The 27,789-nt window shown below is 34.9% G+C and overlaps 1 protein-coding gene across 1 annotated transcript in view; it reads right to left on the bottom strand.

Annotated features, from left to right (window-relative positions):
• The window catches only part of LOC150094995 (O-acyltransferase like protein-like), a 64,888-nt gene that overhangs the window by 18,782 nt on the left and 18,317 nt on the right, over positions 1–27,789 (bottom strand). Inside the window, exons 3-10 of the mRNA XM_090411122.1 lie at positions 27,571–27,685; positions 23,576–23,669; positions 16,363–16,445; positions 10,568–10,732; positions 8,026–8,119; positions 4,598–4,690; positions 591–756; positions 348–427 (exon numbers count right to left, since the gene is read on the bottom strand). Of these exons, the coding sequence (XP_090267248.1) occupies positions 348–427; positions 591–756; positions 4,598–4,690; positions 8,026–8,119; positions 10,568–10,732; positions 16,363–16,445; positions 23,576–23,669; positions 27,571–27,685 (890 nt within the window). The remainder of the gene's footprint in view (positions 1–347; positions 428–590; positions 757–4,597; positions 4,691–8,025; positions 8,120–10,567; positions 10,733–16,362; positions 16,446–23,575; positions 23,670–27,570; positions 27,686–27,789) is intronic.

The following is a 27,789-nucleotide window of genomic DNA, read 5'->3' as shown; positions in this document are numbered from 1 at the left end:
AAATGAATGTATTCTCAATACGTGTTGGATCATTTGGATTATTCATTGTTATTTTTAAATGAAATGCGTATTTTAAATGGCCATGTTCTGAAAGAAATCACAATGAAGTTGAATAGAAATTGGTTATAAGTAAGATTCGCTGTGCATAAATTTATGAAAAACATTAAAAGGTAAATTTGAAATAAAAATATTGCCAATGAATATTAATTAAGAAGTTTCCGGACATTTTAGCACTTACTTTAAAAAGAAAAGCCTGCATGTCTTAAATAACAAAATTCATATCCTTCTTTCAGTTTAACTTTGGCTATTCATTAGGAATTTTTTGATTCTATTGAAGTCTTACTTACCTGTAAAGAGGAATGAGAACCACCAAGGCAAGAACGTGGAGTTGGAAATCTGCGCTCAAGTACCAAGTATGATGCATACACTAGAAAGAAATAAAAATAAATGTCTATATTTCTTACATTCTATACGAATTGAAGGAAACAAGGAGTAAAAATATAGGCGAGAGAGAGAGAGAGAGAGAGAGAGAGAGAGAGAGAGAGAGAGAGAGAGAAAGAGAATAAAAATTATTTACAATGTTAACATACAATGTCGGGCATCTTCAGCCAGTTGCTATAGAACAGCAGGTTAATCCACCAGTTCCTGTAGCAGGCTTGCAAATCAGTGTTTACTACATTATACCAGTGAGGACCGCTGGATACCCATGGGACGAAGAACATCAATCCAGTAGTGAACATTAATGGTGGCACCAGTCTGGATGGTGGAAATGAACAGAAATTAATTAATCGACTGAATTCAGCAGTACTACATTAAATTAATTAAATTTAAAAGTAACAAGTTAGTGCAGACTAGCATATTTTGATTTATTAAAAAAATCAGCTAATGCCTTTTATTCCCATATAGGGAGTGGGCGAGGCCGTGTTAGCCCTGTCTAACTTTAGGAGACTGAGTGGGAAGTTCAATCTCCACTGGTACCCAATCAGAGACAACTTGCCCAAGGCTATCACTGATTAAGCGGCACGCAGTGAAGAGAGATGGCTCGACAAGTGCCGCCATCTCGTGGTCCCTAATCCTAACACAATATATTTAATGTCTGAAAATAGTGTGGGTTCTACGGTGGATTTTCTTGAATTTCCGAGAGAAAAAACCTGCTTGCCCTTGCCAGAAATCGACTACTCGGGAACCGGTCGAAAAAAGGCATAAAAAAATTTCCTCTAGTCGTCGACTAGAGGAAATTTTTCTAGAAGATTCAAAACAAAGTCTTCCTTCGTGCGGTCAAGCGCTGTGGTGCGAAAACGCCACATTCACTGAGCTACACAGGCTCCCTTTTGATTTATTTATAAATCAGAAATTTATTAATAAATCACTAATTCATTTATTTATTGAATATGCTGGTATTGCTAACTATTATGCATTGTTCCCTGTAAGTTTTAAGTGCCAATTAATATTGCTCATTTTAATAATTAAATTAGCACCGATCATATTGGAATATTGGAATACTTATTGTCATTTATTGTTGATGGTTGTTTATGTTTATTGTTAATATTTTGTGACTTCCACCTGTGGAAGGTTGTCCATTTATCGTCATACCTTGTATTAGTACCATGGAGAGACGACTTGTAAGATAATTTGGAAATTGAGCCATTTTTGGCCTCCAGCAAGCAGGATGGTCGTCTCATACAGGACGATGAATTGTAGTGAAATCTACCGTCTAAAGACATTCACAGCCTACAACCCTATTGTTCACGGAAGTGAATATTCGATCCATGAAGCCAATATCTAATTATTTTCCCACTTCAGAAATGAACTTAAGCTACCTGGGTGTAAGAAAACAATGTTAACCACAATCCGTGGCGGATAATGAATAGCTAATTATTAATAATTACTATTATTAATTTTTCCATACATTCCAGACATTTTTCCGTAAAATGTCCATTATTTTGCGATTATTTATTTATTTATTTTTGTTGTTGTCTTATGATTATTGAAAACACAGAACTTTGTTAAACAGAGGAATGTCTATATTTTCGTAACATAATCAACTTGAAAGCAAATTCTTCTTATAATTCTTTACTTTTTTTTTTGTTTCACTCAACTTACAAAATAGTGATTCGTGTTTTATCGTGATTCAAGTCACTAACTACTAATCTCAAGTTTACACGCACACACGAGAGAGAGAGAGAGAGAGAGAGAGAGAGAGAGAGAGAGAGAGAGAGAGAGAGAGAGAGATAAAACATGTACTTATGATATGGCCATTACCTGTTTTCGGTCATTCAGATTGCATGATTGGCAAGAAACAGGCCTGCGGTGGTCGATGACAAAAAACAAAACAAACAAACAAAAAAAAACTCCATACCTTGTTACGGTTATTTTATTTTTGGCAAGGACATCACTGGATCCTCGGAACTGAACACACCTCAACCGCTAATTCTTATCTGGGTATTCTTTCGGTCCCATATAGCCTAATGCTGTCCAGGAAGACAGCGCTCGGCCCGTATCACAAGGGTTCGCACTATGAATATGCTCAGGATTAATTTTTAGCACATACTTTATATTTTGTTATGGTGTCTTTTTCGTTTTCCTTCAAAGCTTCTTTTTTGATATGAAATTCTTTTCCCGGGTCGTCTCTGTGCAACATCCAGCAATACCCTGATAACTTCTTTCCATCACCTTGATTGATGTCTTGGTGGAATCGCTCTCCTTGCTCCTCGCTGACAGTTCCCAGATTCCCTGAGAGTCTAGGAATTAGTAGTCTAAATTAGACTACTAGTTCTAATTTAGTAGTTTAAATTAGACTACTAAATTAGTCTAAAGTAGTCTAGAGTCGAGAAAGTGCACTTTTAAGCTCACGGAGTATCCCAAATCCTTGAATTTCTGTAGAATGTTTTCCACAATCATTTTATAGTTAGGGTCCGTGTGATTTCCTAAAAATTTGGTCACCACCTCTTTCAAAGCTTTCCACGCTTCTTTTTCAAACAGTTTATCCTTCCTACGATGTCCGGACCAATAAAAATACTTTCTTTCAATTTTGCTGTAGATAATCCCAGAAATTTTGTACAGATGTATTTAAAAACTCTCCTTTCGACAAAGCCTTGACAAATTGCTTTATCAGTCTCAGCTTTATGTGAAGCGGGGTTAAAGGATTTTTCCCGAGCAACCAAAGTTTCGTGTACCACATTTTTACTTCCAGGTTCTAATGTGACTCTTTCTGGCCATTCCTTCTTGGTCCAATGTTGCTCTCGATCTCGGCTGTCCCACTAGCACAAAAAGCACGGGTATTTGGTGTATCCTGTTTGTTTTCCCAAAATCATAGATATGACCTTAAGATCACCGCAGATCTATGATCATTCCCCATCCATGATCATTGTACTTAATTTGGCTGAGAATGAAGGCTAAAATTTCGTATCGTTCTTTCAAACGCACGGAATGTGGTACTGGTACCGAAGCCTTCATATTTCGATGACTTCATATTTTACGTTGAATTTACTTATCAGTCCGGGAATATCGCTACAGTAAACTAAATCACCTTCCTCTGAAAAATAAGGAAGAAAATCTCTTTCTCTATACCTAAACCTTTTATCTGCATTCTTCCCTCCGTCTTCTATCTTAAGAATGAGAAGTTTCATGGACATTTCTTTATTTACCATAAAAAGGCACTTCAAAAAAGCACTTATACAACTAATTAGCTGTAAATAAAGGAGAATGAAAATAAATATCAATGAACTGAATTTAAATCCAAATACTACCAATAAAAACGATAAAATTAGAAATTGGGTAAAACTGGTGGGTAATGGAATTTTTTTTACTATTTTTTCTGAACTCAGCACCTAAAAATCTATAAGAATCAATTATTACTTCTCACACAACTTTTCCATCGCAGGCCTGTGTTACTTAAGATTTACTTGAGCGAACCACATCATATTTAATTCTCTTTCTGTGATTTCTTCTTTGCGGTTAGGATTAAAATTACTTAGAAATACACTTCGTCTACAAACTACTTCGTCTATAAATTATGTTCATTAGCCAGTTTTTTTTTTTCAAGGAAAAACCCAAGTTTCAGGAGAAGAATAATGCCTCCTAGAGATCGATCAACTAACTTGATTCGGTAGAATCCACACACACGGAACCAAATCCTGCCTTGGACATGGATATTTGTGATTGTCTTTACGTGAGAGATAAATTTCATCACCCGGGAGACTACCGCCCCGCTTACTGGAGGTCTGAAGTGGCTTGAAAACGTTCCATATTTGGTCTCTGGACTATGTATAAAATAAATAAAAACACAAAAACATAAATTCATTAAAATTGGTGGTGAATGACTTTCATCATCCAATGGATTTTGCTACTCCCCTTACTGGAGGCATGAAGTGGATTTATAAAATACCATGTTTGGTCTCTTTGCCATGATACGTAAATATGCTATAGATTAACTGCCTTTCATGGATGGGATTAACATAACAAAACGTATTGAGAGCTTTCTTTCTGGAATGTTTTACTTCAAAGTGCAGTATATGATTGTGAATCTATTAACTTTCGATGTATTTATGGAACTATGGACGCTATTTCTATATTAATGGAAGGTGCGAAAGATTACCTCAGATAGCGCCTGACAATAAACACGAAAACGTTGATTTGTCCCTTTTTGAAAGACAGGTATTTGAGCGTCATCCCTGAAGTGAGCAAACCCCTGAAAAAAAAAACAAGTTTGGACATTTAATCAACAACTCAAACTTAAAACTTATTTTGGTTTATGTACTTTATAATATTAAAATACACCAGATAAAATACTTATATATATTTTTTCTGATTTTTATACTCAAATTAAGATGACGTCACAAATTTTAGTCTAGTTCTTCGTAAAATTTCGTTAAATTTTATCGAACTAGAACAGAATTGCTATTATTATTTCCATTTTTTTTTCAGGTTTTATGTTGCATGTTTCCACTGGGAAATTAAAACATACAAATTTATTATTTATTTCTTCAAATTTTCCCATTTTAAACAATGGAGGATAGGAACTTTGTAAATATATACAAAGTTCCTATCCTCCATTGTTTAAAATGGGAAAATTTGAAGAAATAAATAATAAATTTGTATGTTTTAATTTCCCAGTGAAAACATGCAACATGAAATAGTCCATTATTATAATATTAGCAATATAGTTTCCATGATTTAATGAATCCCAGCACGCTTAAAAACGAAAGAAAATATTTATTTATGTCTGTTTATTTGTGATATTTATTAAATTAAAATTAAATTAAATTAATGTATTAAATAAATATTTTACTCGGATATTTCCCTGCACGAACGTAGGCATTTTCAAGGTAAAATAAAGTTAACAAAGCACAACTAAACGAGAACAAGAAATGTCAGTATTCGGAATACTTTGTCCTTTAGAAGCACTCAAAGATGATGTTTTTTTTGTCAATTTAAAAAGAGGATGAGAGTGTATATTAGGCAATAATTTACATCCAAATCGTCTTAAATTACAACAGTTCTGTAGAGTGCATGTTGGCTCCCAGAATAATGTTTCGTTTTTGAAGCAGAGTCCCTTTAGGAGAACTGCTTTTCAACATGGTGTTAGTCCATGTTTTCCATATTGATTTATGAACCCATAATTTTAAGATTATTATCTTGGTTTATCTGCGTTTATCTACCAACCTGTCCACGATAAGAAATTTTACATAAGAAAGTTGGCACAGTCCTATACATTTCTGGTACTGACAAATGTAGTTGATATTTTTAACTGCAGTTAGTTTCTCAAAGAAATCTTACGGCTGAAGAAAGCCGAATATTGAAAGATAACTTGTCCGCTTGAAATAACACCAAAATTTATATCTTTCTCATCCACGTATTTGGGAAACTTAAGATTGTTAAATGTGCAATATTTTCTCATAGTCAAGTCAAACTCACCTTCCCGTTTGAAAGAGCCTCATGTAGAAGCTCCATGTGTAGACACCCTCGAAGACAAGCGTGGACAGGAGCCCAGATTGCTGCCTGTGTACGGTATATTTGCGAGTCTTTCTCTTCGCACTGCATGCTCCACTCTTTATGTAATCTCTCCTCCCTCCACACACACACACACACACACACACAATATAAAGGACAACTTAATTACATACAGCTTCACTGCGGATCACAAAATAAAATTCTTTTACCTCCAAAAAAATTAAAAAAACAAACAGAATCCAACCGAACCATGAAAATTCAACCAAAAGTAAAAAACAACAAACCTTACCAAAACCAGAACCATTAACAATTCTCACAAAAAAGTTTCCACATCATATCAGTTTTACCAACATTCGCGGCTTAAATGGCAATATGAACAATGTGCACCAGCACCTAGAATCATCGAAACAAGACTTGTGATTCCTAACAGATTGTCAGCTGTCCATCTCAGTTGCCGAAACCACCTTACAATATAATTCCTTCTACTAAAAGAGCGGTATTCATCTTGTGCATTCTTGTGCCGTTGACAGAACTTTTGTCCATCTATGCCTCCATCATTCTCCTATCTAGAGTAGCATCACCTAAAGACAAGGCTAACCTTCTGGCATCATTTTTACATTGCACTTTCTTCTCTGATGACTAAGGTGAAGTATCCATATTTCCTCCATCGAAGTTATCAATAATTTCTCACTGTATGTCACCCTCAGTTTCCAGCCAGTGAAATCAGAAGAGTCCTGAATAACTTAGACATGAACAAAGAATCTAGACAGTATCTTTCTTATTTGCTCAAAACTTGTGGTCGAAAATTAATATGCTTCTTATTATTCTTTCCTGCTTGAATGGAGTCTACTCCATAGCATCGAAACAAGCCTACATTCAGTCTATTCCAAAAAGAGGTGATAAAAGTCAACCAACAAACTACTGACCCATTGCTCTCTCGCCAGTCTTCTGAAAAATCATAGAAAAAGTCACCAACAGCCTTCTTCATTTCCTGGAGACTCGCCAACTAATGAGCGACCTTCAAAATGAACTTTCCGCCTTTGGCAGCAGGTGATTGTTGAGCCTTCGCCACTGACCTTTGGAGTCAAACTATGGAAAGGTTTGAAGAAACTCAAGTGGTCTCAATCGGCATTTCTAAAACATTTAATCTGGAGTAGTTCAGAGCCCTGTTCATCAAATATCCTTCTTTATCGTCCTCATATCCTTTGCAGTTGAATCGCTAGCTTCATCTTTAGGCACTCACTACAGAAGGTTGCTCACGAGGCACTCAGCTATAACAGTTGAGATATTGTGGGTGTTAGAAGTGTTCGCCAAGTTGTTACCACATTGAGCAACCAAACTGTTAACGAGGTTGATCGTTTCGGAGAATGTTTTGATTTTCTTGATTCTGCCTGACATTTGTGAATATATTATGTTTTTTTCGTCAAAAGAAACTATACTTTTTTTAATTAAATTACACTAAACAATTACAATAATTTCATTTCCACTTATAATTTCTTTTTCTTTTGTGAAGAATGGCAAACTAAGGCTTTTTGAAAAAAATCTTTTATTATGAATTGTGTAATGTTCATCATATTCTACTTGTATTCTAGTATCACCGAAATCTTCCTTCATCCCCACACTTTCTACTAGGTATGAAACTCTTTCGTTATTGATTTCTTTCACTTAGTATCTTTGTAGCGATACTGAATCTGAATCATTTTTGAATGTTTATAAATGTATTCAGCAGCCAAATGAACTTACTTCATCCTTTAGCAATTTTTATTTTCGCCACAGGATGTGTCTTTATGCAAAACAAGGATTTTTGATTTTTCCACCTAGGGCTCAAATCCATACCAAAATGTGCTTTTCTGAACGTATCTATTATTTTCTGAACGTATCTGAAGGTATATATATATATATATATATATATATATATATATATATATATATATATATATATAAATGTTTGATATCTAAACGATCTGAAATCTGAATACAAATCTGGTCAATAAAATTTAACTAAATTCACAATACTTTGCATATTGACGTAACAAAAATGATAAAAATACACTTTATAGTGTTTTTACTTACGTAATGAAGAAGAACGTGTCCACCACGACAAAAGTGTTGAGTATGTTGCTGTGCCTAATTTTATTAAACCATCGGTTGAATTCAATTAAGTTTTCTGTCAAAGAAAAAAAAAATCAGTAACATTTCAGTGTTTGCATTTATTGGGAATGTTTGCTAAGATGTCATTCAGATGTACGAGTTTAGGAAGAACCACATTGAAGTTGGAATAAATATTTTTTAAAATAGAATATAAACGATCAGAGGCGATGTTTCTGAAATCAAACAGTGGTCAATTAGACTCCAATAAATATAATTTACGAGAAAACTAAGATTATGAACAGCTGAAATAAACTGTCTGATAAGATAGTTAATGTTACTCCTGTTATCACAGCATAAATCTAATGGAATCTTAGATAATTATTCATTGAATCGTAGAAAGTGGAAGTGTTGATCAAAGATATGCTGGCATTAGACTAAAAGAAATAATTGTCAAGTTAATATTGCACTTTAGTCAGGGGCGGGAAATAACCACTTCAAAGTGAACTCCGACGGAAAAATTCTTTCTTGGATGGAACAGATTGTTGTACACAAGTTTCTCCATCTCGCACCCCTAAACCCTAACAATTATATCTGAAGGAGTGTGTGGTCTAAGGTCGATTTTTGAACTGCGTGATTAAAAACCGGAGTTTCATTGAGAAAAATTCTACTTGCCTGTTCTAAACATCGAGTAATTTGAGAACAGGTTGAAGAAAGGTATCGAACCTATAACATTCTTTCTATAGACGCAGCACTATGAAAGCATACGCTGTTTTCTAAGGGCTACATAGTTCTGCACCCTCCCTTGTGACATTTCGTTATGTCAAAACTATCAAACCATTGGAAGGAAATAAAAAAAAAAGGCAGTCATGTTGGATCATATCTGGCGCATACAGAAGTTCACACAAGTTTGCACAGCAAAAGTAAAGTTAGAAGTAAAGGATTAGTGGTTTGTGGAAGAGCGTTATGGTTTCGAATTGAAACTTTTCCCTAAAATACATAAATAAATGTCTGATATTTCCCTCATGTTTTCGTCTTGTTGTTTAATCCGCATTGGATTCAAGTATGGCTAGGATGACAATGTGCCATTGTCTGTAAGCGTGTGTTGTTACCTCTCTTACCAGAATTAAAAATCCGAGTTTTCTGAAAGCGGAAACTCGTTCCCCTCATTCTGAAGACATACTAGCTCTTTCAGTTCAAAATTCTTTTAAAGATTCTCGCTACCCTGGACGACATTTGAACGGTCGTCTTTCAAGCCAAAGACTATTGTCGAAACTAACTGAGCTATGGAGGCCTATGATTTCTCAACTTATTCTTCGTTTTCCTTTTCAGCAGTTTGTAAAGCACTAAGACTTGAGATTATAGTTCGTGAATCTGTAATTCCTCATTTTTTATATCCTGAAATTTCGGGATTTCAAATTTTATTAATGTTATTAATTAATATTAATAAAAGTTTCTTGAGCTTTCGCCAACTAGAGTGAGAAAAATATAAATATCGCATTATGTACACTGCTTGGAAAGACGTCAACGGACACTGCCATGGGCAAGATGCATCGTGTAATGTAATGGGTCACCTGTTTGTAGCCGGTGTAAATTGGAGGAATATAATTCTCCCGAGTCTGTCCGGGTGAAATGGCTACGAGAAGGGAGTTTACGGAGTTTGAAAAAGACGTTGTGATAGGACGCCATGTTGCAGGCCTATCTGTTTGGCAAATTATTGAAAAATTTAGGCAATCCCTGGTCAAAATCAGTGATGTCATACTGAGATGGAAGCGCAGGGAGCTTCAACTGCAAGTGCTACCCTTAGTGGACGATCACCAAATGCGACCGTAGGGTGCTTCGAAGGATATGTAAAAACTGCAATTCGTCCGCCAAATTGCTGACTTGTTTATACTAACTGAGCCACGGAAGCTCAAGTATGAATTTCACTTATTAATTACCATACGAAATTTTCTATTTTCGGACGCAGATATCGTTATAAACTAGAAAAAAATAAACAAAACGCTATTATATTTGATTATCGCGTTATTTTTTCTTATGATATAAGTGATCTTTATTAATTTACTGGTGAAGAGCATTCACATGTTTATTGTTAGTTCTGAGACTGCAGTTAATTTCAGGAACAATTTAAAAGCTTCGTTAGCAAAGCGAGTAAAACTATCATCCCGAAGATTTATATTCATGTTCATATTCGATCAAAAGATATTGTTTTTTCTTAAATTTTGTTTACCCAATGCGATCAGCAGTTCCTACTAAAAGTTTGCTAAAGAAAATTTTCCCATTTCTTCCTGGTCTATGGAAAAATTTCTTATTGGTCTTATTCAGTTTTGACAACAATAATGAAGAACGGTGATTGCTAAACTAAATGGCCAAATGTCCATAGATAAGAACAACAACCGAACTCGAAAATTAAACAGTTCTATTTTTAGCATCGGTGTAATCTCTCCTTAACTTTTCGAAATTCTTAACAAGTTATTTTGCTTGAGCATGTGCCTCTTTTAGGAATTTAATAAAGGTTGTTACTTACTTGATGGTTGAAACCGGAGCCATATAACCGTGTGTCCTAGAATGATCCAAGCCATACTGATTAGTCTTATACCGTGGAGAGCTTGATATTTCTCTGTTCCTGGACTTATCAGTTTATTAAAGTTTTTAACGATGGAGAATTGTGAGAGAATGAAGACAGTGGTTCCTAAGAGAAAAGAGAGCAAAAAAAAAAAAAAAATGCTCGATTTAAGTAATCAATTAAAATTTAGACCGACTAAAAATTTTTGATTTTAACATTAAATTTAACAGTTCCTCATTCTAATGAAATTTTATTCATTTATTTTATATTATGTTTATTTATGCATTTGTTTGTTTTTTATTTAAGAGTTTTTTTTAATTAAAATTTAATTACTTATATTATTGTCATTTTCAATAGGTTTGATACATACGCATTTGGTATATCAACCTCATAATTTCAAGGTGAATGCAACTAAGAGTTGATTATATGGGATAACATGCCGTGATTTACAAAGGAATATTAATATACTAATATTCATTTATTAATATTAATAATAATCTGCCATCCAATTATGGTTTTGAAATATTATTGAAGTTATTCGAGCAGATGATATTATTATTGTTATTCTGTCGGAACCCCTATATATAGAGTAAGAAGTCTCATATCAAGAGGTTTATTCTCGGCCTCCCTAGATTTATCGTACACCTCCCTAATTCGTTCCGCTACCCGATCCTCACCGCCTTCTTAGTATTCTCCATGCAGAAAATTACTTCTCATTCATTGTACAACTTCCAGGGATGCTTCGTTATTTACGTACCTTTCCCTTTTTTCAACTTTTTGGAAAATCGCGCGAAATTTTATCCCGCCAATACCTCGAAAGCAGATGTGTTTCACTAAGTACGATTCCGCTTTCTTCTGTCTATTATCCTTATAGACAGTCCTCCAGAATAATTCCGATGTCATATTGGATGTCCGATGTCATATCACTTAAAAGATTTCTCATCCTTCTGTAAATTCAAACGACTTGATCTGTGTTTAGGTGTAATTAATCTGATTGGTCTTATATAGAGAAACCACATCCTTTTCGCCGTGCTCAATTGATATGTCATTATTATTACGATAACCATTGTGATGCGTTCCCTGAGCTTTAATTTCTATCCATCGTCATTCTAATTTCTCCATTCTCCTCCACGTCCTTCCAGTAGAATCTCTCCAACAGAATACACCATCATCCATCTGAGGATCCTGAAGTTTAACCTTAAACTTAGTGATATTAAACTGTCATTCTCAATCGTTGTTTCCTCATCCCTTTTCCAGCCGATTCAAATCCTCCTGAATAGCAACTACATCTGTATCGTTCCAGATAACCACCAGATTTCTCATCCTCCGAAAGCAACTGAATATCCCAATGCAACCCACTTACAATATGAGGGCGTAAATATTAAATCGCAATGGTTTCACTAGTATGTTGAGGAACTCATTGATACCACATTCCCAAATGTCATTATTTGATATCTACCAACAGCTATTTCTTTCCACCAATCTGATATCTACATGCATTCTTTACATTTTAAATATGAGCTTGTCATGTGACATCCTGTCGAATGTGGTTTCAAAATTAGAAATATTACGTGTATGTATATTTTACTCATCGACTGTTGTCATTTCATTATAAAACTTGACTAAATTATAAAACAAGACTTCTCTTTAATAATTCCAAACTGACCTTTATCACGATTCCCAAACTCATCTGCTCAATTCCGCACACAATTTCACACACAATTTCACACACAATTCCGCACACAATTTCAAAATCTTTACCACCGAAGAAGTGAACGCTGTATATTGATTCTTCTACTTTACCACACTCTTTTACAATGAAATCATTTACTGTCTTTTTTACTAATCAGTGAACCTGTTATTTGCAATAGTTTCAATGAACTAGGTTCTGAAAACTCTGGTGTGGTAAACAATCAAAAAAATCATGTATTTCACTGCGAATCCATTTACCATTCTCATTTTAAGAAATTAATTTGGCACTGTTGCAATCAATATGTATTAATTGCTGCACTAGCGCCCCAGCCTCTTTTTTCATGGTATTGCTCTAAGATGATTCCCAAGTCTTTCATAATCACTTACCTTGTAATATCTCCGGAAATATACTGACGTTCAGTTTCTGTTCTTATTAGATCCGAGGTATAGATTACGCCATTTGGTTAGAAAAACGCATTGATTCGAATCTCATTTTGAACTTCAAGAATCTCATTAAGAACATATAAACTGTAAATGAGTCAGTCGTTTCACTAGGAGCTATCACGGTTTTCCTTCGGAAAACATTTTCGTTCTTTGCTTGAGTTTTTTCTCATAAAAGAGACCAGGTAGACAGAAGAACAGACACAAATAATAGAGAGAATATACTAGTTTCACAACCTTAGCTGCATTAGCTGTAATTCGGTAAAGCGGATGATATGACATAATCTCCCCGTGTTTCACGGATATCAATAATCTTCGTGCTAAATCATCAAGGCCACAAACTTGTCCCATCATTCCCGATTATCTAACCATTCCTATTGGTTTCATACCCTAGATTAATCTCCACTCCTCTACATGCTCGCCTTCTGCCTTGATAAGTAAACTATTTCTGGCAGACAACACTCTTCTATCAAATGCACTACGAATATGTATAATATCGTATTAAATCAGATATTATCCCCCTGTCATACTCTTGTGATGAGCATCTCTCACCATGCTCTAAAATCTTTTTCTGATAATTCACATTTCCTCTCAGATCATTGGTACTAACCGTCACCATCATCTCATTTATACACACACGGCCCACGGAATTAGATCCCTTTATGCAGACGTACGTAGACTCCACTCACGCTGCTCATATCCAAAATATTAGGTTCCGTGCGTCACCACAGGTTCTAGACAACTATTTAAGAATATTGCTGGTCAGTAACCGTTCATAGTGTTGATTATAATGGGAAAAACACAGTATCTTCGGGAGTTCGATAAAAAGTTTTTTGTGGAGCCACGATTTTGAAACGTCGACTGGTTTTTCTAAAGGTGAGATATCTCCGCTGTTTATTCGACAACTACGGTGCTTGTCTAACAGGGTTAACTGTGGTCCTTAAACAGTCTAGAAGGAGATCGTCATCGTCTGAGTAATTGAGTAATTAACCGACGAATTTAACGAAGGTTGTTCCGTACCCATATCTCACCGAACTATGCGCAGGGCATTAAAGATGATCGCTATTGGCAGTGGAAGGTCTATAGGCAAATTAAAGTTTTTTTGTTTTTTTTAATTCGATAACCAGTACGTGTAGTTCTTTGCACAGAATTCTCCTACTTTCTGCAGAATAATTGTAATTCCTTGTCGATCCTTTCTACATTGGATGCCAAAATATTCCTAAGCCTTAAGTCTTAAGCCTATTACGATAATTATGGCCTGCTTACATGAAGACATGAAGTAGCTAGAAAAAAGTTCCATTGATCTGGAGCAAGTTTCTACATTATCTAATCCTTAGGTGAACCATGGTGCTGATGCTAGTGTACAATAGGCTAGAGGCGTTTCTTTCGTGGGTGTAGTTCACTGGAAAATGACTTTGTTTAGAACTCAACTGAAATATGCCAATTCACGTGTAGCAATTTTTAATAGCTTCCAAAATGAAAGCTTTACTTAAATTTAACGTAAAAAGGTCTTCCATAAATAATAATTTTTCTTGATCTCCAAACTTGTATTTTGTTTATATGGGCATATATGTATGGTCCGCGTTTATTATTGTATATTTCTGTATCTCAATAATGCCATCACTGTTTGAAATGTACCACCAGTAACTTCAACGTCTGATGACTGCACGGTAAGATGACACAACTTTCTTTGATTATTCGCAAGAGATTGTATTCAGCTGGATGACGGTATCTTCCACCTCTCATTGTAGATCAATTTAGGAAGATTGAAAAAAAAAATTGCCATTTCCATATCGTCAGGATCTTTGATATCGAATTGTTCCCCACTAAGAGCTATTCATCACTCTCTTGATGAGCAATTGCTTGACAGTTTCAATGCAGTTTAAAGTGCTCCGTCCACATTCCTTACTTCTGAGTCAGAATTTCATAAACATGTTATTGTTTATGAAATTATATGCTTCTAAGTTGGCAGAAAGTCAACAGAGGAGAAAAATATAATTGATAAAATCATTCTATGTATCTTGCGTTTACTTTCAAAACTCAAAGAGCAGTTTACATTAGGGTGATCAGCTAGTATTTATTTTTATTTTTGTGGAAGCAATCGCTTAACTTCACATATCTTCCTCGTCACTGAGAAATAATAATTAACGAATAGTTTTTCATTTATGTGTAACATCCCTGTATTTAATTCCAAAAATACTATAATTTGTCGAATTGAATCTTTTTTATTGAATCTGCAATGCCAAAGATCACACTAACTTACATATATATATATATATATATATATATATGTAAGTTAGTGTGATCTTTGGCATTGCATTTCATTGGCCAGTGCTTCATCATTAGGAGGATATGATGATATTCCAGTTCTTAAACTGGAATGAACAACTTCGAATGCGCGTCTACTTTACATTGTATGCGTTTAATACTCGTCATGTGTCATTAACGCATGCGTCATATAGCATGCCATGAATTGTTGCGTGATTATTTCAAACTATACGGCACACGGTTGAACAGCGGCGGGCACACACAAATTGGTCGACGGGCGCCATGGTGCCCTCGGGCATAGGGTTGGGAACCCCTGCTCTAAATTGTCAATATACGACGCACTTATGTGCAGAACGTTTTGCGATCTGTCGTAGTGACATCCATAAACATGGTTAAATATTTCTATTTTCACTTTGTTACAATATAAAGGAAAAAACTAAAATAATGATATTTAAAGGATCGAATTCCATTATGCCTTCAAGAAATATTCCAGCTTTGCTTTTATCTCAGCGTCTAATATTATCATAGTTAATACGGTAGTATTATATTATTATCATAGTCACCATGGTAGTATCCAAGTTACTACCATTTGTCAGCCTTGACACGAATTTCAGAACAGTATCAGATGACTGATTGATGGTCATGACCAGTCAATGAAATAAATCAAACTTCTCTTAAAATGACTGATAAACATTTAAGAATTGATTTTTGAAAAAAAATGTAGGAAGAATGAGAAAGATAATACCAACGCCACTTAAATGACTAATACCAGTAAACGGATGGTTGGAAACAATAACTTTGCGATTAGTTGTTGGACAAAGTTTTAAATTTTATTCTCTTGTTTGGAAAGCAATTATTACGGAAATATGTTAAATGTATAGTGCATTGCATTTATATATCTTTATTTTAAGGCGAAACAAGTGGAAGCACTCTGGATAAATAAATTTCAATTGCTTCAAGTCTCTGCTAATGTTACAGTAAAGAAATTTTGTTATTTGTTGAAACTGTTTGAGATTTTGTTAGTTGTTGAACTAATTTGGACTAATCAGGCCAACAACTAATCGCAAAAGGAAAGAAGGGAAAACGAAAAAAGATTTTTTTTTTTCAGAACTCGTGATCTTATGTCTCATGACAATGTTCAACAACTACAACTTTATTAATTCATGGCACTTATTTGCTATAGAAGTGCTTTCAAACTCTTGTGCCTGGGGTTAATATAAAAAGTTATTACACACATATAAAATGGCGAAGGATGAATTATTACAGAAATAATATTTCTAATTTCATTTTCAAAGAAAAATTAGAATGAAGTCATTAAATATGATATTGGATCCTTATGAGAAAATCAGACTAACCTTGGTCATCGACATTCTTTCTATTACGTCGATCAACTGCAGTTCCAACTAGTGCCAAAATAATCAGCATTGATACTATCGATCTGAAATAGAGAATAAATTAGCGTTAAATAAGAATAAAACAGACAGAAGTTCAAGATAACTAGAAATCTCTCTCTCTCTCTCTCTTTATATATATATATATATATATATATATACTTGTGCTTTTAAACAGCAGTCTGAAGCAATTTTTTTAATCAAAGGTCCCGACTTCTTACATCCTACAAACTGAGAAAATAATGAATACACTGACAAAGAATATGATTAATGAGGGGAAAGTACGAAATTAACGCTCCCTGTCATTTTTTTTCTTTTGATTCGAGAGATACAAAAAGCCTTACACCTTACTAAGTGAACAGTAGTATAAAAAGTTCGACCACAGATGAGAGAACCCTCGACACTTCTGCGCATGGCAGAAGAAGGTGAATCCTTTCCGATAATAGGATAATCAATCCGTTTCGTGGGATGAGTGTTTATTATTACTCGTCGAAAATTTAGCTATTCTTTTATGAACATTCTAGTTTTTAAAGTAGTAACTATTTTGTTTGTATAACAGTTGGAAAATTTTACGTATAAAGAACAAGATTTCGTGTGTTGGTAACGAATTCGTACACCCCTTATTCTTTTCTCCCCTTCAACATGAATTGACTCTTCTTCGCCAGCTACGGTTCTCTCAAATGTGGACAGATTTGTTATACTCTTGTTCTACTGTAGTGAGTGTATACTGCAATCAGTCACACTGGCGCGGTGTAAAAGAATTAAAATTTTTTCCCACCTGTGTATCGAAGAATTTAATAAATATATGTGCAGTGTAGTTGTTGCTTGGAATTCCAGCAGAAACAGCTAAGGTCAATGCTTTATTTAAGTTCATTGTGTATGTCCTCATCAACTTTTATACCGCGGGTAAGCCTTGGAGTTTCTGTAGTAAAATTTCTGCCATCTTCAAATGGAGACCATCTCGGCATGGACACGTCAATATTATAACTCACTTTCCTTATAAGGAATCTTTTCATCCTTGATAGGATTCGAACCTGTCTTTCCGACCAATCAAAGGACAGGATCATCGATTGAGCTAATTCGTTGAAATAACACTCTTCTATGCTTATTAGTCACCATCCACCTTAAACTAAACTAAATGAAATCTTGTAGTGTCATACGTACAAATGTCGCAGTGCATTTTGATATGCAAAGTAGTCGAATGAAGAAATCTTTGTCAGCTTTAATACTACCAAACTCACACTCTTGTCTTATTTCTCAAAAGACAGTTCTCACTTCCCTTGACTTTGTCTTTGATAACACTACAATCCTACACAAGAAACCAAGAGTTTCTTCTTAGGCTGGTTTACACTTTTAACTTTTCCTGTCACAAACAGACACACGTCAGTTTGTATATATATTTATTATATATATATATATATATATATATACACATCTATCTATCTATTATTATTATTATTACTACAATTTGATAATACAATGATTTCTTTACTTTATAATTAAAATATATAATTCGACAAAATATAGTTTCTTGAAATTAAACACAGTGATGTTGCACGTAACTGAAAACCTGTTCGTTAATTCTTATTTCTCAGTTAGAAGGAAGATATGTGAAGTTAAGCGACTGCTTCTATAAAAATAAAAATCAGCTCATCATCTAAATGCAAATTACACTTTGAGTTTTGAAAGTAAACGCAAGTATACATAGAACGATTTGATCAATTATATTTTCTCCTCTGTTGACTTTCTGCCAACTTAGAAACATATAAACATGTTTATGAAATTCTTTTGGCACAAAGTTAGGAATGTGGATGGAGCACTTTTAATTGCATTGAAAATTTTCTCTCTTAGTAGGGAGTAATTCGATATCAAAGATCCAGACGAAATGGAGATGGGCGATTTTTTTTTCAATCTTCCTAAATTGATCTACGAGCGAGACTGAGAGGCGGTGGATATCGTCATCCCCGTGAAAAAAATCATTTGTGACTAATCAAAGAAGTTCATTTTTTCTTATAATGCAGTATTCAGATGTGGAAGTCATTGGCAATGCATTTCTAGATGGCATAATTGAGCTACAGAAGTGTACAATAAACCACGCGGTACATACATAACATTCACATATTCTCTGCACTGTAAACCAAATAAAAATATAAGTTCGGAGGTGCAGAAAGATTTTTTGTCTGAACTACACCCACGAAAGAAACGCCTCTGGCCTATTATACACTAGCATCAGCACCATGGTTCACCTAAGGATTAGATAACGTAGACATCGTGGGGAAGAAAAAGAAAAATTGAAAAATGTAAGCAGACCATAATTATCGGAACACTGCATGATATGCTAGTATTTTAACTTGTAGTAAAGGTATGTGACAAGAACACGTTTCTTATCTTTTGCCATTAATTGAATATATGCTAATTTTTATAAAGAAATGATAATCAATTGCTGTTCTTTGTTATGTATTGCTTAAAAACACACTGAGCTGAAATAAATATTGCAAACCTGCTCTCCAGTTTTGCCAAAGGAAAGAAACAGATAGAGCAAACATATATACTCGTGTAGTCCCTGTACAATGGATAGCAAATGCTAGTGGATAAGACAACAGATATAAAAATAGATAAATATCCCGCAAATTTAATTCGTTCTTGATATGAAAATAGACGGCCTGTATAACTAAATAAACTATAACATTATCAGACGATTGAATAATATATGCACGTAAACACAAGAGAGATATTTAATTAACCAAATATTTCGGTCTGGAAATAGCAGACCATCTTCAGTGGCACCACAAGAACAGTTTTAAAAAAATACAAGGTGGAATACTAACAATAGATCATTTAAAAATAGAACAAGCCGCGTGATGTTATATCACTAAGTGTTAAAGGGAATATTTTTAAACAGAGACATGATTGAAATAAAGATATTAATTAATATTATTAAATAACATAAAATTAATATGAATTAATGAGTTATCCTGATTAGACTTTCCCAGATTTTTGATATAGATATACAGTCATTTCGATTCAGGTTAGGAGGATGTTGTGGTTAGTTTCAATCCCGTGCTGAGCCAATCCAGATTTTTCAGGTTTGTTGTGATGAATGGAGGATTGATGTTCTTGGATTCTTTTTTCAAGAGAACGTCCAGTTTGTCCAAAAGAGGAGAGATCACAGTTGCAGGGAATTTCATAAACTCCAGGAAGAGATATAGTTGACCTTTAGATCCCGTTATAAATTTGAACGTTTATTCAAAGAAAGCGTAGAGGCCTTACTCCATCGTCCTAACCTGAATCGGAATGACTGTATATCTATATCAAAAATCTGGGAAAGTCTAATCAGGATAACTCATTAATTCATATTAATTTTATGTTATTTAATATTATTAATGAATATCTTTATTTCAATCATGTCTCTGCTTAAAAATATTCCCTTTAACACTTAGTGATATAACATCATGCGGTTTGTTCTATTTTTAAATGATCTATTGTTAGTATTTCACCTTGTATTTTTTAAAAACTGTTCTTGTAGTGCCACTGAAGATGGTCTGCTATTTCCAGACCGAAATATTTGGTTAATTAAATATCTTTCTTGTGTTTTCGTGCATATATTATTCAGTCTTTATGTCACAAGTATCCTTAAAACATCAAAGTTTAATCCTTCACTGGGAAAATGCCACCGAAATAACCGGTAAATTAGGAAACCTTTCAGTTATACAAGGAGGTTAGGAGCAAAGATCATTTTTTTTTAAAAAGTGTCGCGACAACAAGATTATTCCCAATTTCGCTAAGATTAAAGAAACTATAAAATCTCCTGGAGCTCATATTTACCGGAACACCAGTTTATCGTTAATTCGTAACCAACTTAAAGCTGCTAACCGTGATCTTGCTATTCACAGTCATCATATTTCTGATCTTCGCACCTATATTTCCACAAACGTGGATCCACATCTTTCACACATAGTTCTAAATGTGGCTAAACGTTCTACTCAACGAGCATATAATAAACTAAGTCAACATCTAAACGGAAAATATGAAGCTCTTTCGTCTAAACAATTCAAGCCCTTCAAAACTCCAGATAATTGGATTGTCAATATATCCGGACGTCCTCTAACTGATAGCGAAACCCTCATCCTGTCAAAAGGACATGATTTTTCTATTGTTCCTAATAAAATACCATATCTAGATTTTCTAGTTAACATTGATTAGCTTTATCAATCTCAGTCATCTCAGTCTCAGTCATCTAACTATCATTAGTTAGATGACTGAGATAAAGCTAATGCTCTTCGCCTAGAAGTCGCTTCTTCTCTACTTAAGGCCAAACTTCCTCCTCCCAACATATCTCTTTCTGAAATGAAATCTTTACAGTCCTTGAGAAAAAACAATCACTTTATTATCGCCAAAGCTGACAAGGGTAAAGCAACAGTAGTTATAGACTCAGCAAATTACAGAAGAAAACTTTCTCTTTTACTTCGAGATCGCTCCACATATCAAGAACTTCATTATAAACCAACCAACAGACAATTAAAGAAATTAAATTCTCTCTTAGATGAAGTCATCAGTTTAGATAGAGACACAATTGAAAGACTTAAAACTCATTTTGCAAGACGTCCTAGATTTTAGGGTCTTCCTAAAATACATAAGATTGACTTTCCTCTTTGTCCAATAGTAGATTGTATTGATTCTCCTACTCACCGTATAGCTAATATCTAGCTAAATTATTGAAATCTTCACATAGGCAACTCTAGTTCCTTTCTACAAAACTCCTCAGATTTCTTAGAAAAATTAACAAATGTCTCATACTATTAACATAAATATAATAAATTAACAACTATCTCTTGCAACCTACAGATCTTATGGTGACTTTGACATAGAATCTTTATATACAAATGTACCTCTCAAGGAGACTTTAAAATTACTTGCTGACATCTTTCCAGAAGACATTATAAAACTATTCGATTTCGTAATACACTCTGGATATTTCTTATGTTAAAACAAATTTTACAGCCAAGTAGAAGGAACGGCCATGGGAAGTCCTCTCTATCCTGCTTTAGCCAACTTTTATTTAGAACCTCTAGAAAAAGTCCTCTTCTCCTCTATTTTCCCTCAACCATCCTTTTGGGTAAGATATATAGATGACATCTTTACTGTATGGTTGAATAAGAAATAGTTTTTATCTTTTTTTTAAAATAGTATTAATTATTTTTATTTTATTTAAAGTTTATTATGGAAATAGAAGAAAACAACCAGTTATCTTTTTTAGACGTTCTTCTCATCCGGTCACCTTCAAATACTCTTACAACTACAGTTTACAGGAAACCAAAGTTCACAGGTCGTTATATTCTTAAAGAATTAGCCCATCATCCTTGTCAAAAAATAGGAATCATAAAATATCTAATCAGAAGAGCCCAAACTAATTGTTCTACTTCTAATTTTCAACAGAAAGAACTTTCTACTATCCAACAACACATGAAACTCAATGGCTTTTCCGAAAAGAGTACTCAACATCTTCTCGATTCTTATAATCCTCCACAAAACAACGAAGATTCAATACGCCGAGTTCCAATTCCATTCATCTCCGGGATTTCAGAATCTATCGCAAGAATTCTGAAGAAATATGAGTTAACAGCTACGTATTCACCTTAAAAATTATCTTCCATTTTCCTTCTCCTAAAGACAAACGCTCAACTATATCTCTTCCTGGAGTTTATCAAATTCCCAGCAACTTTGATCTCTCCTATTTTGGACAAACTGGACGTTCTCTTGAAAAAAGAATCCAAGAACGTCAATCCTCCATTCATCACAACAAACCTGAAAAATCTGGATTGGCTCAGCACGGGATTGACTAATAAAACGATTGTAATGTGAAGATCCCCCCCCACCCCCACAATCAAAACATTTTTTTTAAATAATACAGATGAATTTGAACTCGGAAAACAGTACTAAAAATAGTGTTAGGAGTATTTTGGCATTCGATGTAGAAACGATCAACAAGAAGTTACAAATAATCTGCAGAAAGAAATAGAATTCTATGCAGAGAACTACACACACACACACACCAGCCATCGAATAATAATTAAAAAAAACTTTTTTTTTCGTATAGGCATGCGACTCCCAATAGCGATCCTTTTCAATTCCCTGCGCATATATCGGTGAGAGATGGATCGGCTAGCAGCCTTCGTTAAATTCTTCAGTGAATTGCTGCACACAGGAAGCTCTGTTTCTCCGTGCAAGCCTCCTCAGACGACGATTGTCTCGTTCCTGACAGACTGTCTTAGGGCCACCGTTACTCCTATTAGACAAGCACTTTGGTTTGTTTATCCGATAATTAAACACCCGAGATATCTCGCCTTTTGAAAACCCAGCCCACATTTTAGAGCACGGGGAGAGATGAGCAGCACAAGAGTATGACAATAGGATAATGTCTAACTTCCCTGTGATAATTTATAGATATACAAAGTGCATTTGATAGAAGAGTTTTTACTAAATATGCACACGGGCATGCACAGAGACATACATAGACATACAGCGCCGAAATATTATGAACCTAGTAGCATGTTGGGCGTTTTTCGTTTGCCGAGATACTCGCTTACACCTGTCTTGGCATTGATTACAGTAGACCATGGAATGAGTGCGTCGCTATTGTGGATCACCTAAACAGAATAACGTCTTGAAGGTCACCAATTTGAACGATGTATTGGCGTTGATTAGACGATTTTATTTCCTCATGATCTCAAAAATGTTCGAGGGAATTCAAATCAAAAGAATTATTCTTCCAGGGAGGAGAACACATAAATGTGTACCTATGATCTTCGGACCATGTTTGCAAAATAAGAATCTTACTTCAGGAGGGATGTTGTCTTGCTGGTACAGGCCATGTGCCCACATTTGCACAATATCGGACAATATTTGAACCGAATCAATCCCTAGCTAATAATTAGCAGTCAATATGTGTTCAGTGGAGATGAGAGGACCAAGTGATGAATCCAGAACAATCTCCATATCAGGATACCGCCACCATCGGCCTGTTTCCGCAGGCGCTGTGTGGTCATAATGTTTGAGTTCATGAGTGTATATATAATTACTCATTAAATCTGAAATTAATTATAAGAATGTTGATTAATTTAAAGTATCACAGCTTATTGCAAGAGAGAGAGAGAGAGAGAGTTAAACGAATTCTTACAGGAAAATGATGTGAACAGGTTCTACTCTGATTGGTTCGTCTACGAAGCAGTGAGGCACATTTGCTCTTATGGATCCATTGATTTTCTTGACAACTGCAAATTAATGAAAATGCTTCGTTTAGAATTAGGATGAAACAAGGAGTAACTACTATCATTTCTCTTTTAGAGCAACTGTACATGATAATATTTATTGTACCTTACCATAGCATTTTAATGGTAAGTGAAATAGTATGGTAAGGCATCATGAACCTAGTGATAAGTATGTGGTCATTTCTTTCTCCACAGTGTATTATTTGATATTTAACTATCACAAAGAAATTATTTAAATTTACCAGTTCATTTTTTCTGTACTTCACAGAGCTACTCTACCGCTTGCAGCGTCTTCCTTTCTAGTAACTCGATGGATTTGCCATACTTTAATCCGAAAAGGTAGACTACTGTGACTACACGCATCGTAGGTATAGCTTAACATGAATTTGAATGGCGAGTATACAGTTCGCTTTGCAAGAATATCCACGTCACCAGTGTTTGTACGAAAGGTATATTGGAGACATGTACAACGAATTATTCCATTTTAACAGTGTAGATGTATCGACTTCTATCTGTTTATGGTCAAACATTGAAACATAATATCCCATAACCTTTTGAAACTTAACTAAACGATTTATACAGTTATCCGATTTATACAATTAAAATGCAACCTGTATAGTCAAACGCTATCATGTATTCATTATATATACCTTCACATATTTTTAAATCAGAGACTGCAAACTTCTTTATATCTTCCATAAGTCAAGTATGTGGAAAGAGAAGTTTATCTGTGTGCTGTTGTAGCCTATTTTCAGAGGTTGTCGACCTTTGGGGAAGGTTTTTGTTTACCTCTAGGAAAGAAGTCAACTCAACAAAATCGACAGCACAGCAAACGGACAAGAGATGGACACGAGTACATAGTGAGAGACGAACATCGACTTTATTATTTCCGAATGTTTGGGTCAAAAACAAAGCTGTCGCCTATTCCCTTTTGAGGAATGAAAAGTACGTTAACTGTTTTATTTAGTTTGGTATTTTAAATCGCTAAATATTTACATGAAATTTACTTTCCCAAAAATATATCACACCTCCTCGCGTAACTAGTATATTATTACCGATGATAGCATGTGTTGTACGACCAGAATCTGTTCTACAGGAAACATATTTCTGTCATAGAAATAAAACAAAACAAAAAAAAACCCTGTTCTCTCCTTACCTTACGAGATAGATTTACTTAAACTTCAAAAGTAGTTATTGAAGATTAATCGGATACGTACTCGGACACACATACACACACACACAAGCATTCTTGAAGATGGAGACCGCATGTGGATCCCTCTGTAACACCTTATAGTTTTGACTTGAAATCTGGCCGTCTAAATTGAGACCCTTTGTCTGATATTAAAAACCAAAATGTTAAAGACCCTAATTCCAAAACTATCATAAGTAATAAACCCCGATTCACAATTCTCTAGGAAAGTTTTTTCATAATTTCTTTGAGTTTATGAGCAATCGGAATTTGATATGAACAGCTTTTATCTGAACAACGATGTGTGTGCAACATATTTTGGACATTAAACGTACACTCCTAAATACGAAAAAGTCACAAATTTTCTGAAAATCTTCATAGATATTTTTATTGATACTTTCGTAATTCGATGTCCAACGGTCTCAGTAATGCAGTCCAGGGGACCAAGCGGTATTTTCTGATGAGTTCGATTCGAATTCCATTACTGATATGAGGACCTCAAGAGTTTTTAAATGAAGGTGAATTATCCTGTTTAATGCGGACGATTTCGGATGTGCAATACGTTTTGCGCATCATAAAAACAGTTTTTTAGTGAAGAATACGAAGGTTGTGAATGAGGTATTTTTGCTTGTTTGCTTGACTTATCAGTTCACTATAGTATACTGAAACCCATTTATTGCATGCATCATGTTTGAAAAAGTATGCGGACACTTGAATGTCTCATTTCATATTCTGGTTACTTTCACAAACCTCAATATAACATCGGCCCATTTTGGCCACGATTACAGACCTTTCTCTCTCAGAATCTCAGACCTTTCTCTCTCAGAAAGTGTCAGAATTTCCACTCAAGTTCGATAAACGAACACAACTTGGCCTCTTTCTACACCAAAATAGTATTCATTTCCGTGGTGCTCCTAAATGATTGCATTAGGAATGTTTCAACATTTCTTGCACTAAGAATGTCCACTGAAACAGCAAAAGAGATTTGAACCCCAGTTTCAGATGTTTCTGGTTTAGTAACGTCACATATAATTGAATTCCCTGAACGCGCTACTGTCGTACAATAACTACGCAGGAAAGGTTTGGTGCCATGCATTGTTAAGAAGGAAGAAGAACACTTTTTAATGTTTTATTGAAAAGCTGCAGGTTGTAAACCTTCGAGTAAAATATGTGGGGAGAGGCTGTTCCAGAGAATAGAGGAAGATGAAATGGCAGAGATTAAAAAGTTATTTCGGTGTGTTTGAATCTAGGCAATGAATGGATGTTGGTCAACAGCTGCATATGATCTATGGATTTAATGGAAAGTGTAGAAATGGTGGTCATCCAGCTCAGTGGAACAACACCCTGTAAAATATTTATAGAAAGGCACAAGACAGAATCAGAACATCTATGAAAATATGAATAGAGGGAGCAGTATTGACAGATGGATCATCTGCCCTATTCTGGATAACAACGAATATTTTGAAGATTGTTACACCACACTAAATGAGATTTAGTGTGGTGTAACACTAAGTACGGCAAGGTTTGGCGTTTTGGGGATTTGTGGAGGATTAGTAGAAGTAAAGGCGAGAATGGGGAGGTAGGCTTGCGAGGATAGGGTAAGATGAAGAGCTATCTATGTGATGTGCTTATGCTAGGAAAGGCAGATGTAAGCAAGCAGAACAACAAGAATCTGACCTTGTCAAGAAATTTCAGTATTATCAAAGTTAAAGGCAGTAAAGTGAGAATTATCTCTCTTGCGAGAGATAATTTTGGTCTCTGTTTTGCCTGCATAACTTCAATGCTGCCAATGCAGCATTGAAGGCGCAAAATTTAAGGCGCAAATTTAAAAGCTCTTGAATCTTGGATTGTTTTAATGTTTCAACGAAAATATAGGGAGTACTAATGGCGAAATCTGGAGAGAGGAAGTGGTTCACCATTACATGAATGAGAGAGACAAGAAAATGGCCATCTGTTACCCAGAGTGTCAGAATAACAATAAGCTCATTGTTTATTAAGTAATCCTTTATGTCCTGGTCTTATCGGATGCCCTTGAAATGTCAGAAGAGAACAACAGTCTCTCTCCCTCTCTCTCTCTAGCACTGTATATGGCCTAATTCCAGATACGATTTGACATATTAAGAGGGAGATGAATTATTTGCTATCTGTTTAGGAAACGCTGATATCTTGCTCTCAAGTTCGGTCCGATGTACTACTATCTGGCGTCTTCTGGATACGAGTAGTACACGGGACAGTGTACTAATAGCAGCTGACTAGAGAACTGCTTTGTTGCTATACTCTGCAATGGCGGGAGTGGAGTTCCTGTAATGTGTTTAGGATTTTATTGAAGTATTTGAATATGCAGGATGACGGTGTTCCATTGCTGAAAGAAATTTCTCTACCACCTAAAGGTCTTGTTTGCATTTCTTCCAACTATTGATAGTGTGCTTTTATGGCGACCGTACTCGTAAGCGAGCCGAAGACGTTTTATGGAAACTGGCGAGCTTGGTGTCATAGATACATTACTAAAGTCTGTGAACTCTAAACCGCATTCAGTTTACTAAGGCATGACTATACCTTGCAATATACCACGTGGATTTGTCACTAGGTTTGCAATATTGTCGATAATGTAAGTATAATGATTGTGACATAATGTATACCTTGAACAGACTGAAATTCTCAATTTAGGAATATTCTGTGTACTCAGTTGTTATAAAAATAACTAAAATAACTAACTTGCTTTTGCTGTCGTTTCAACATCTTCTCTTGAGCAGGCAGACGGAATGCACAATCCAAGCTGTAGGTCAACCCCGTGGAAAAGTGGCGACCATATTTTTAAACTGCTTATCATCTAGGAATAGAAAACATTATTATTATTATTATTATTATTATTATTATACGAACGGGCGCACGATGTTATCGATGCCCCCCCCCTTTTTTATAGTTTTAAATTGT

This window comes from Typopeltis vanoorti, chromosome 21, assembly GCF_054136105.1.
Source record: "Typopeltis vanoorti isolate ZY-2024b chromosome 21, IOZ_Tvanoo_1.0, whole genome shotgun sequence".
NCBI lineage: Eukaryota > Metazoa > Arthropoda > Arachnida > Uropygi > Thelyphonidae > Typopeltis > Typopeltis vanoorti.
The sequence above is the reverse complement of the archived record's forward strand: the minus strand, read 5'-3'. Positions and strand labels throughout refer to the sequence as shown.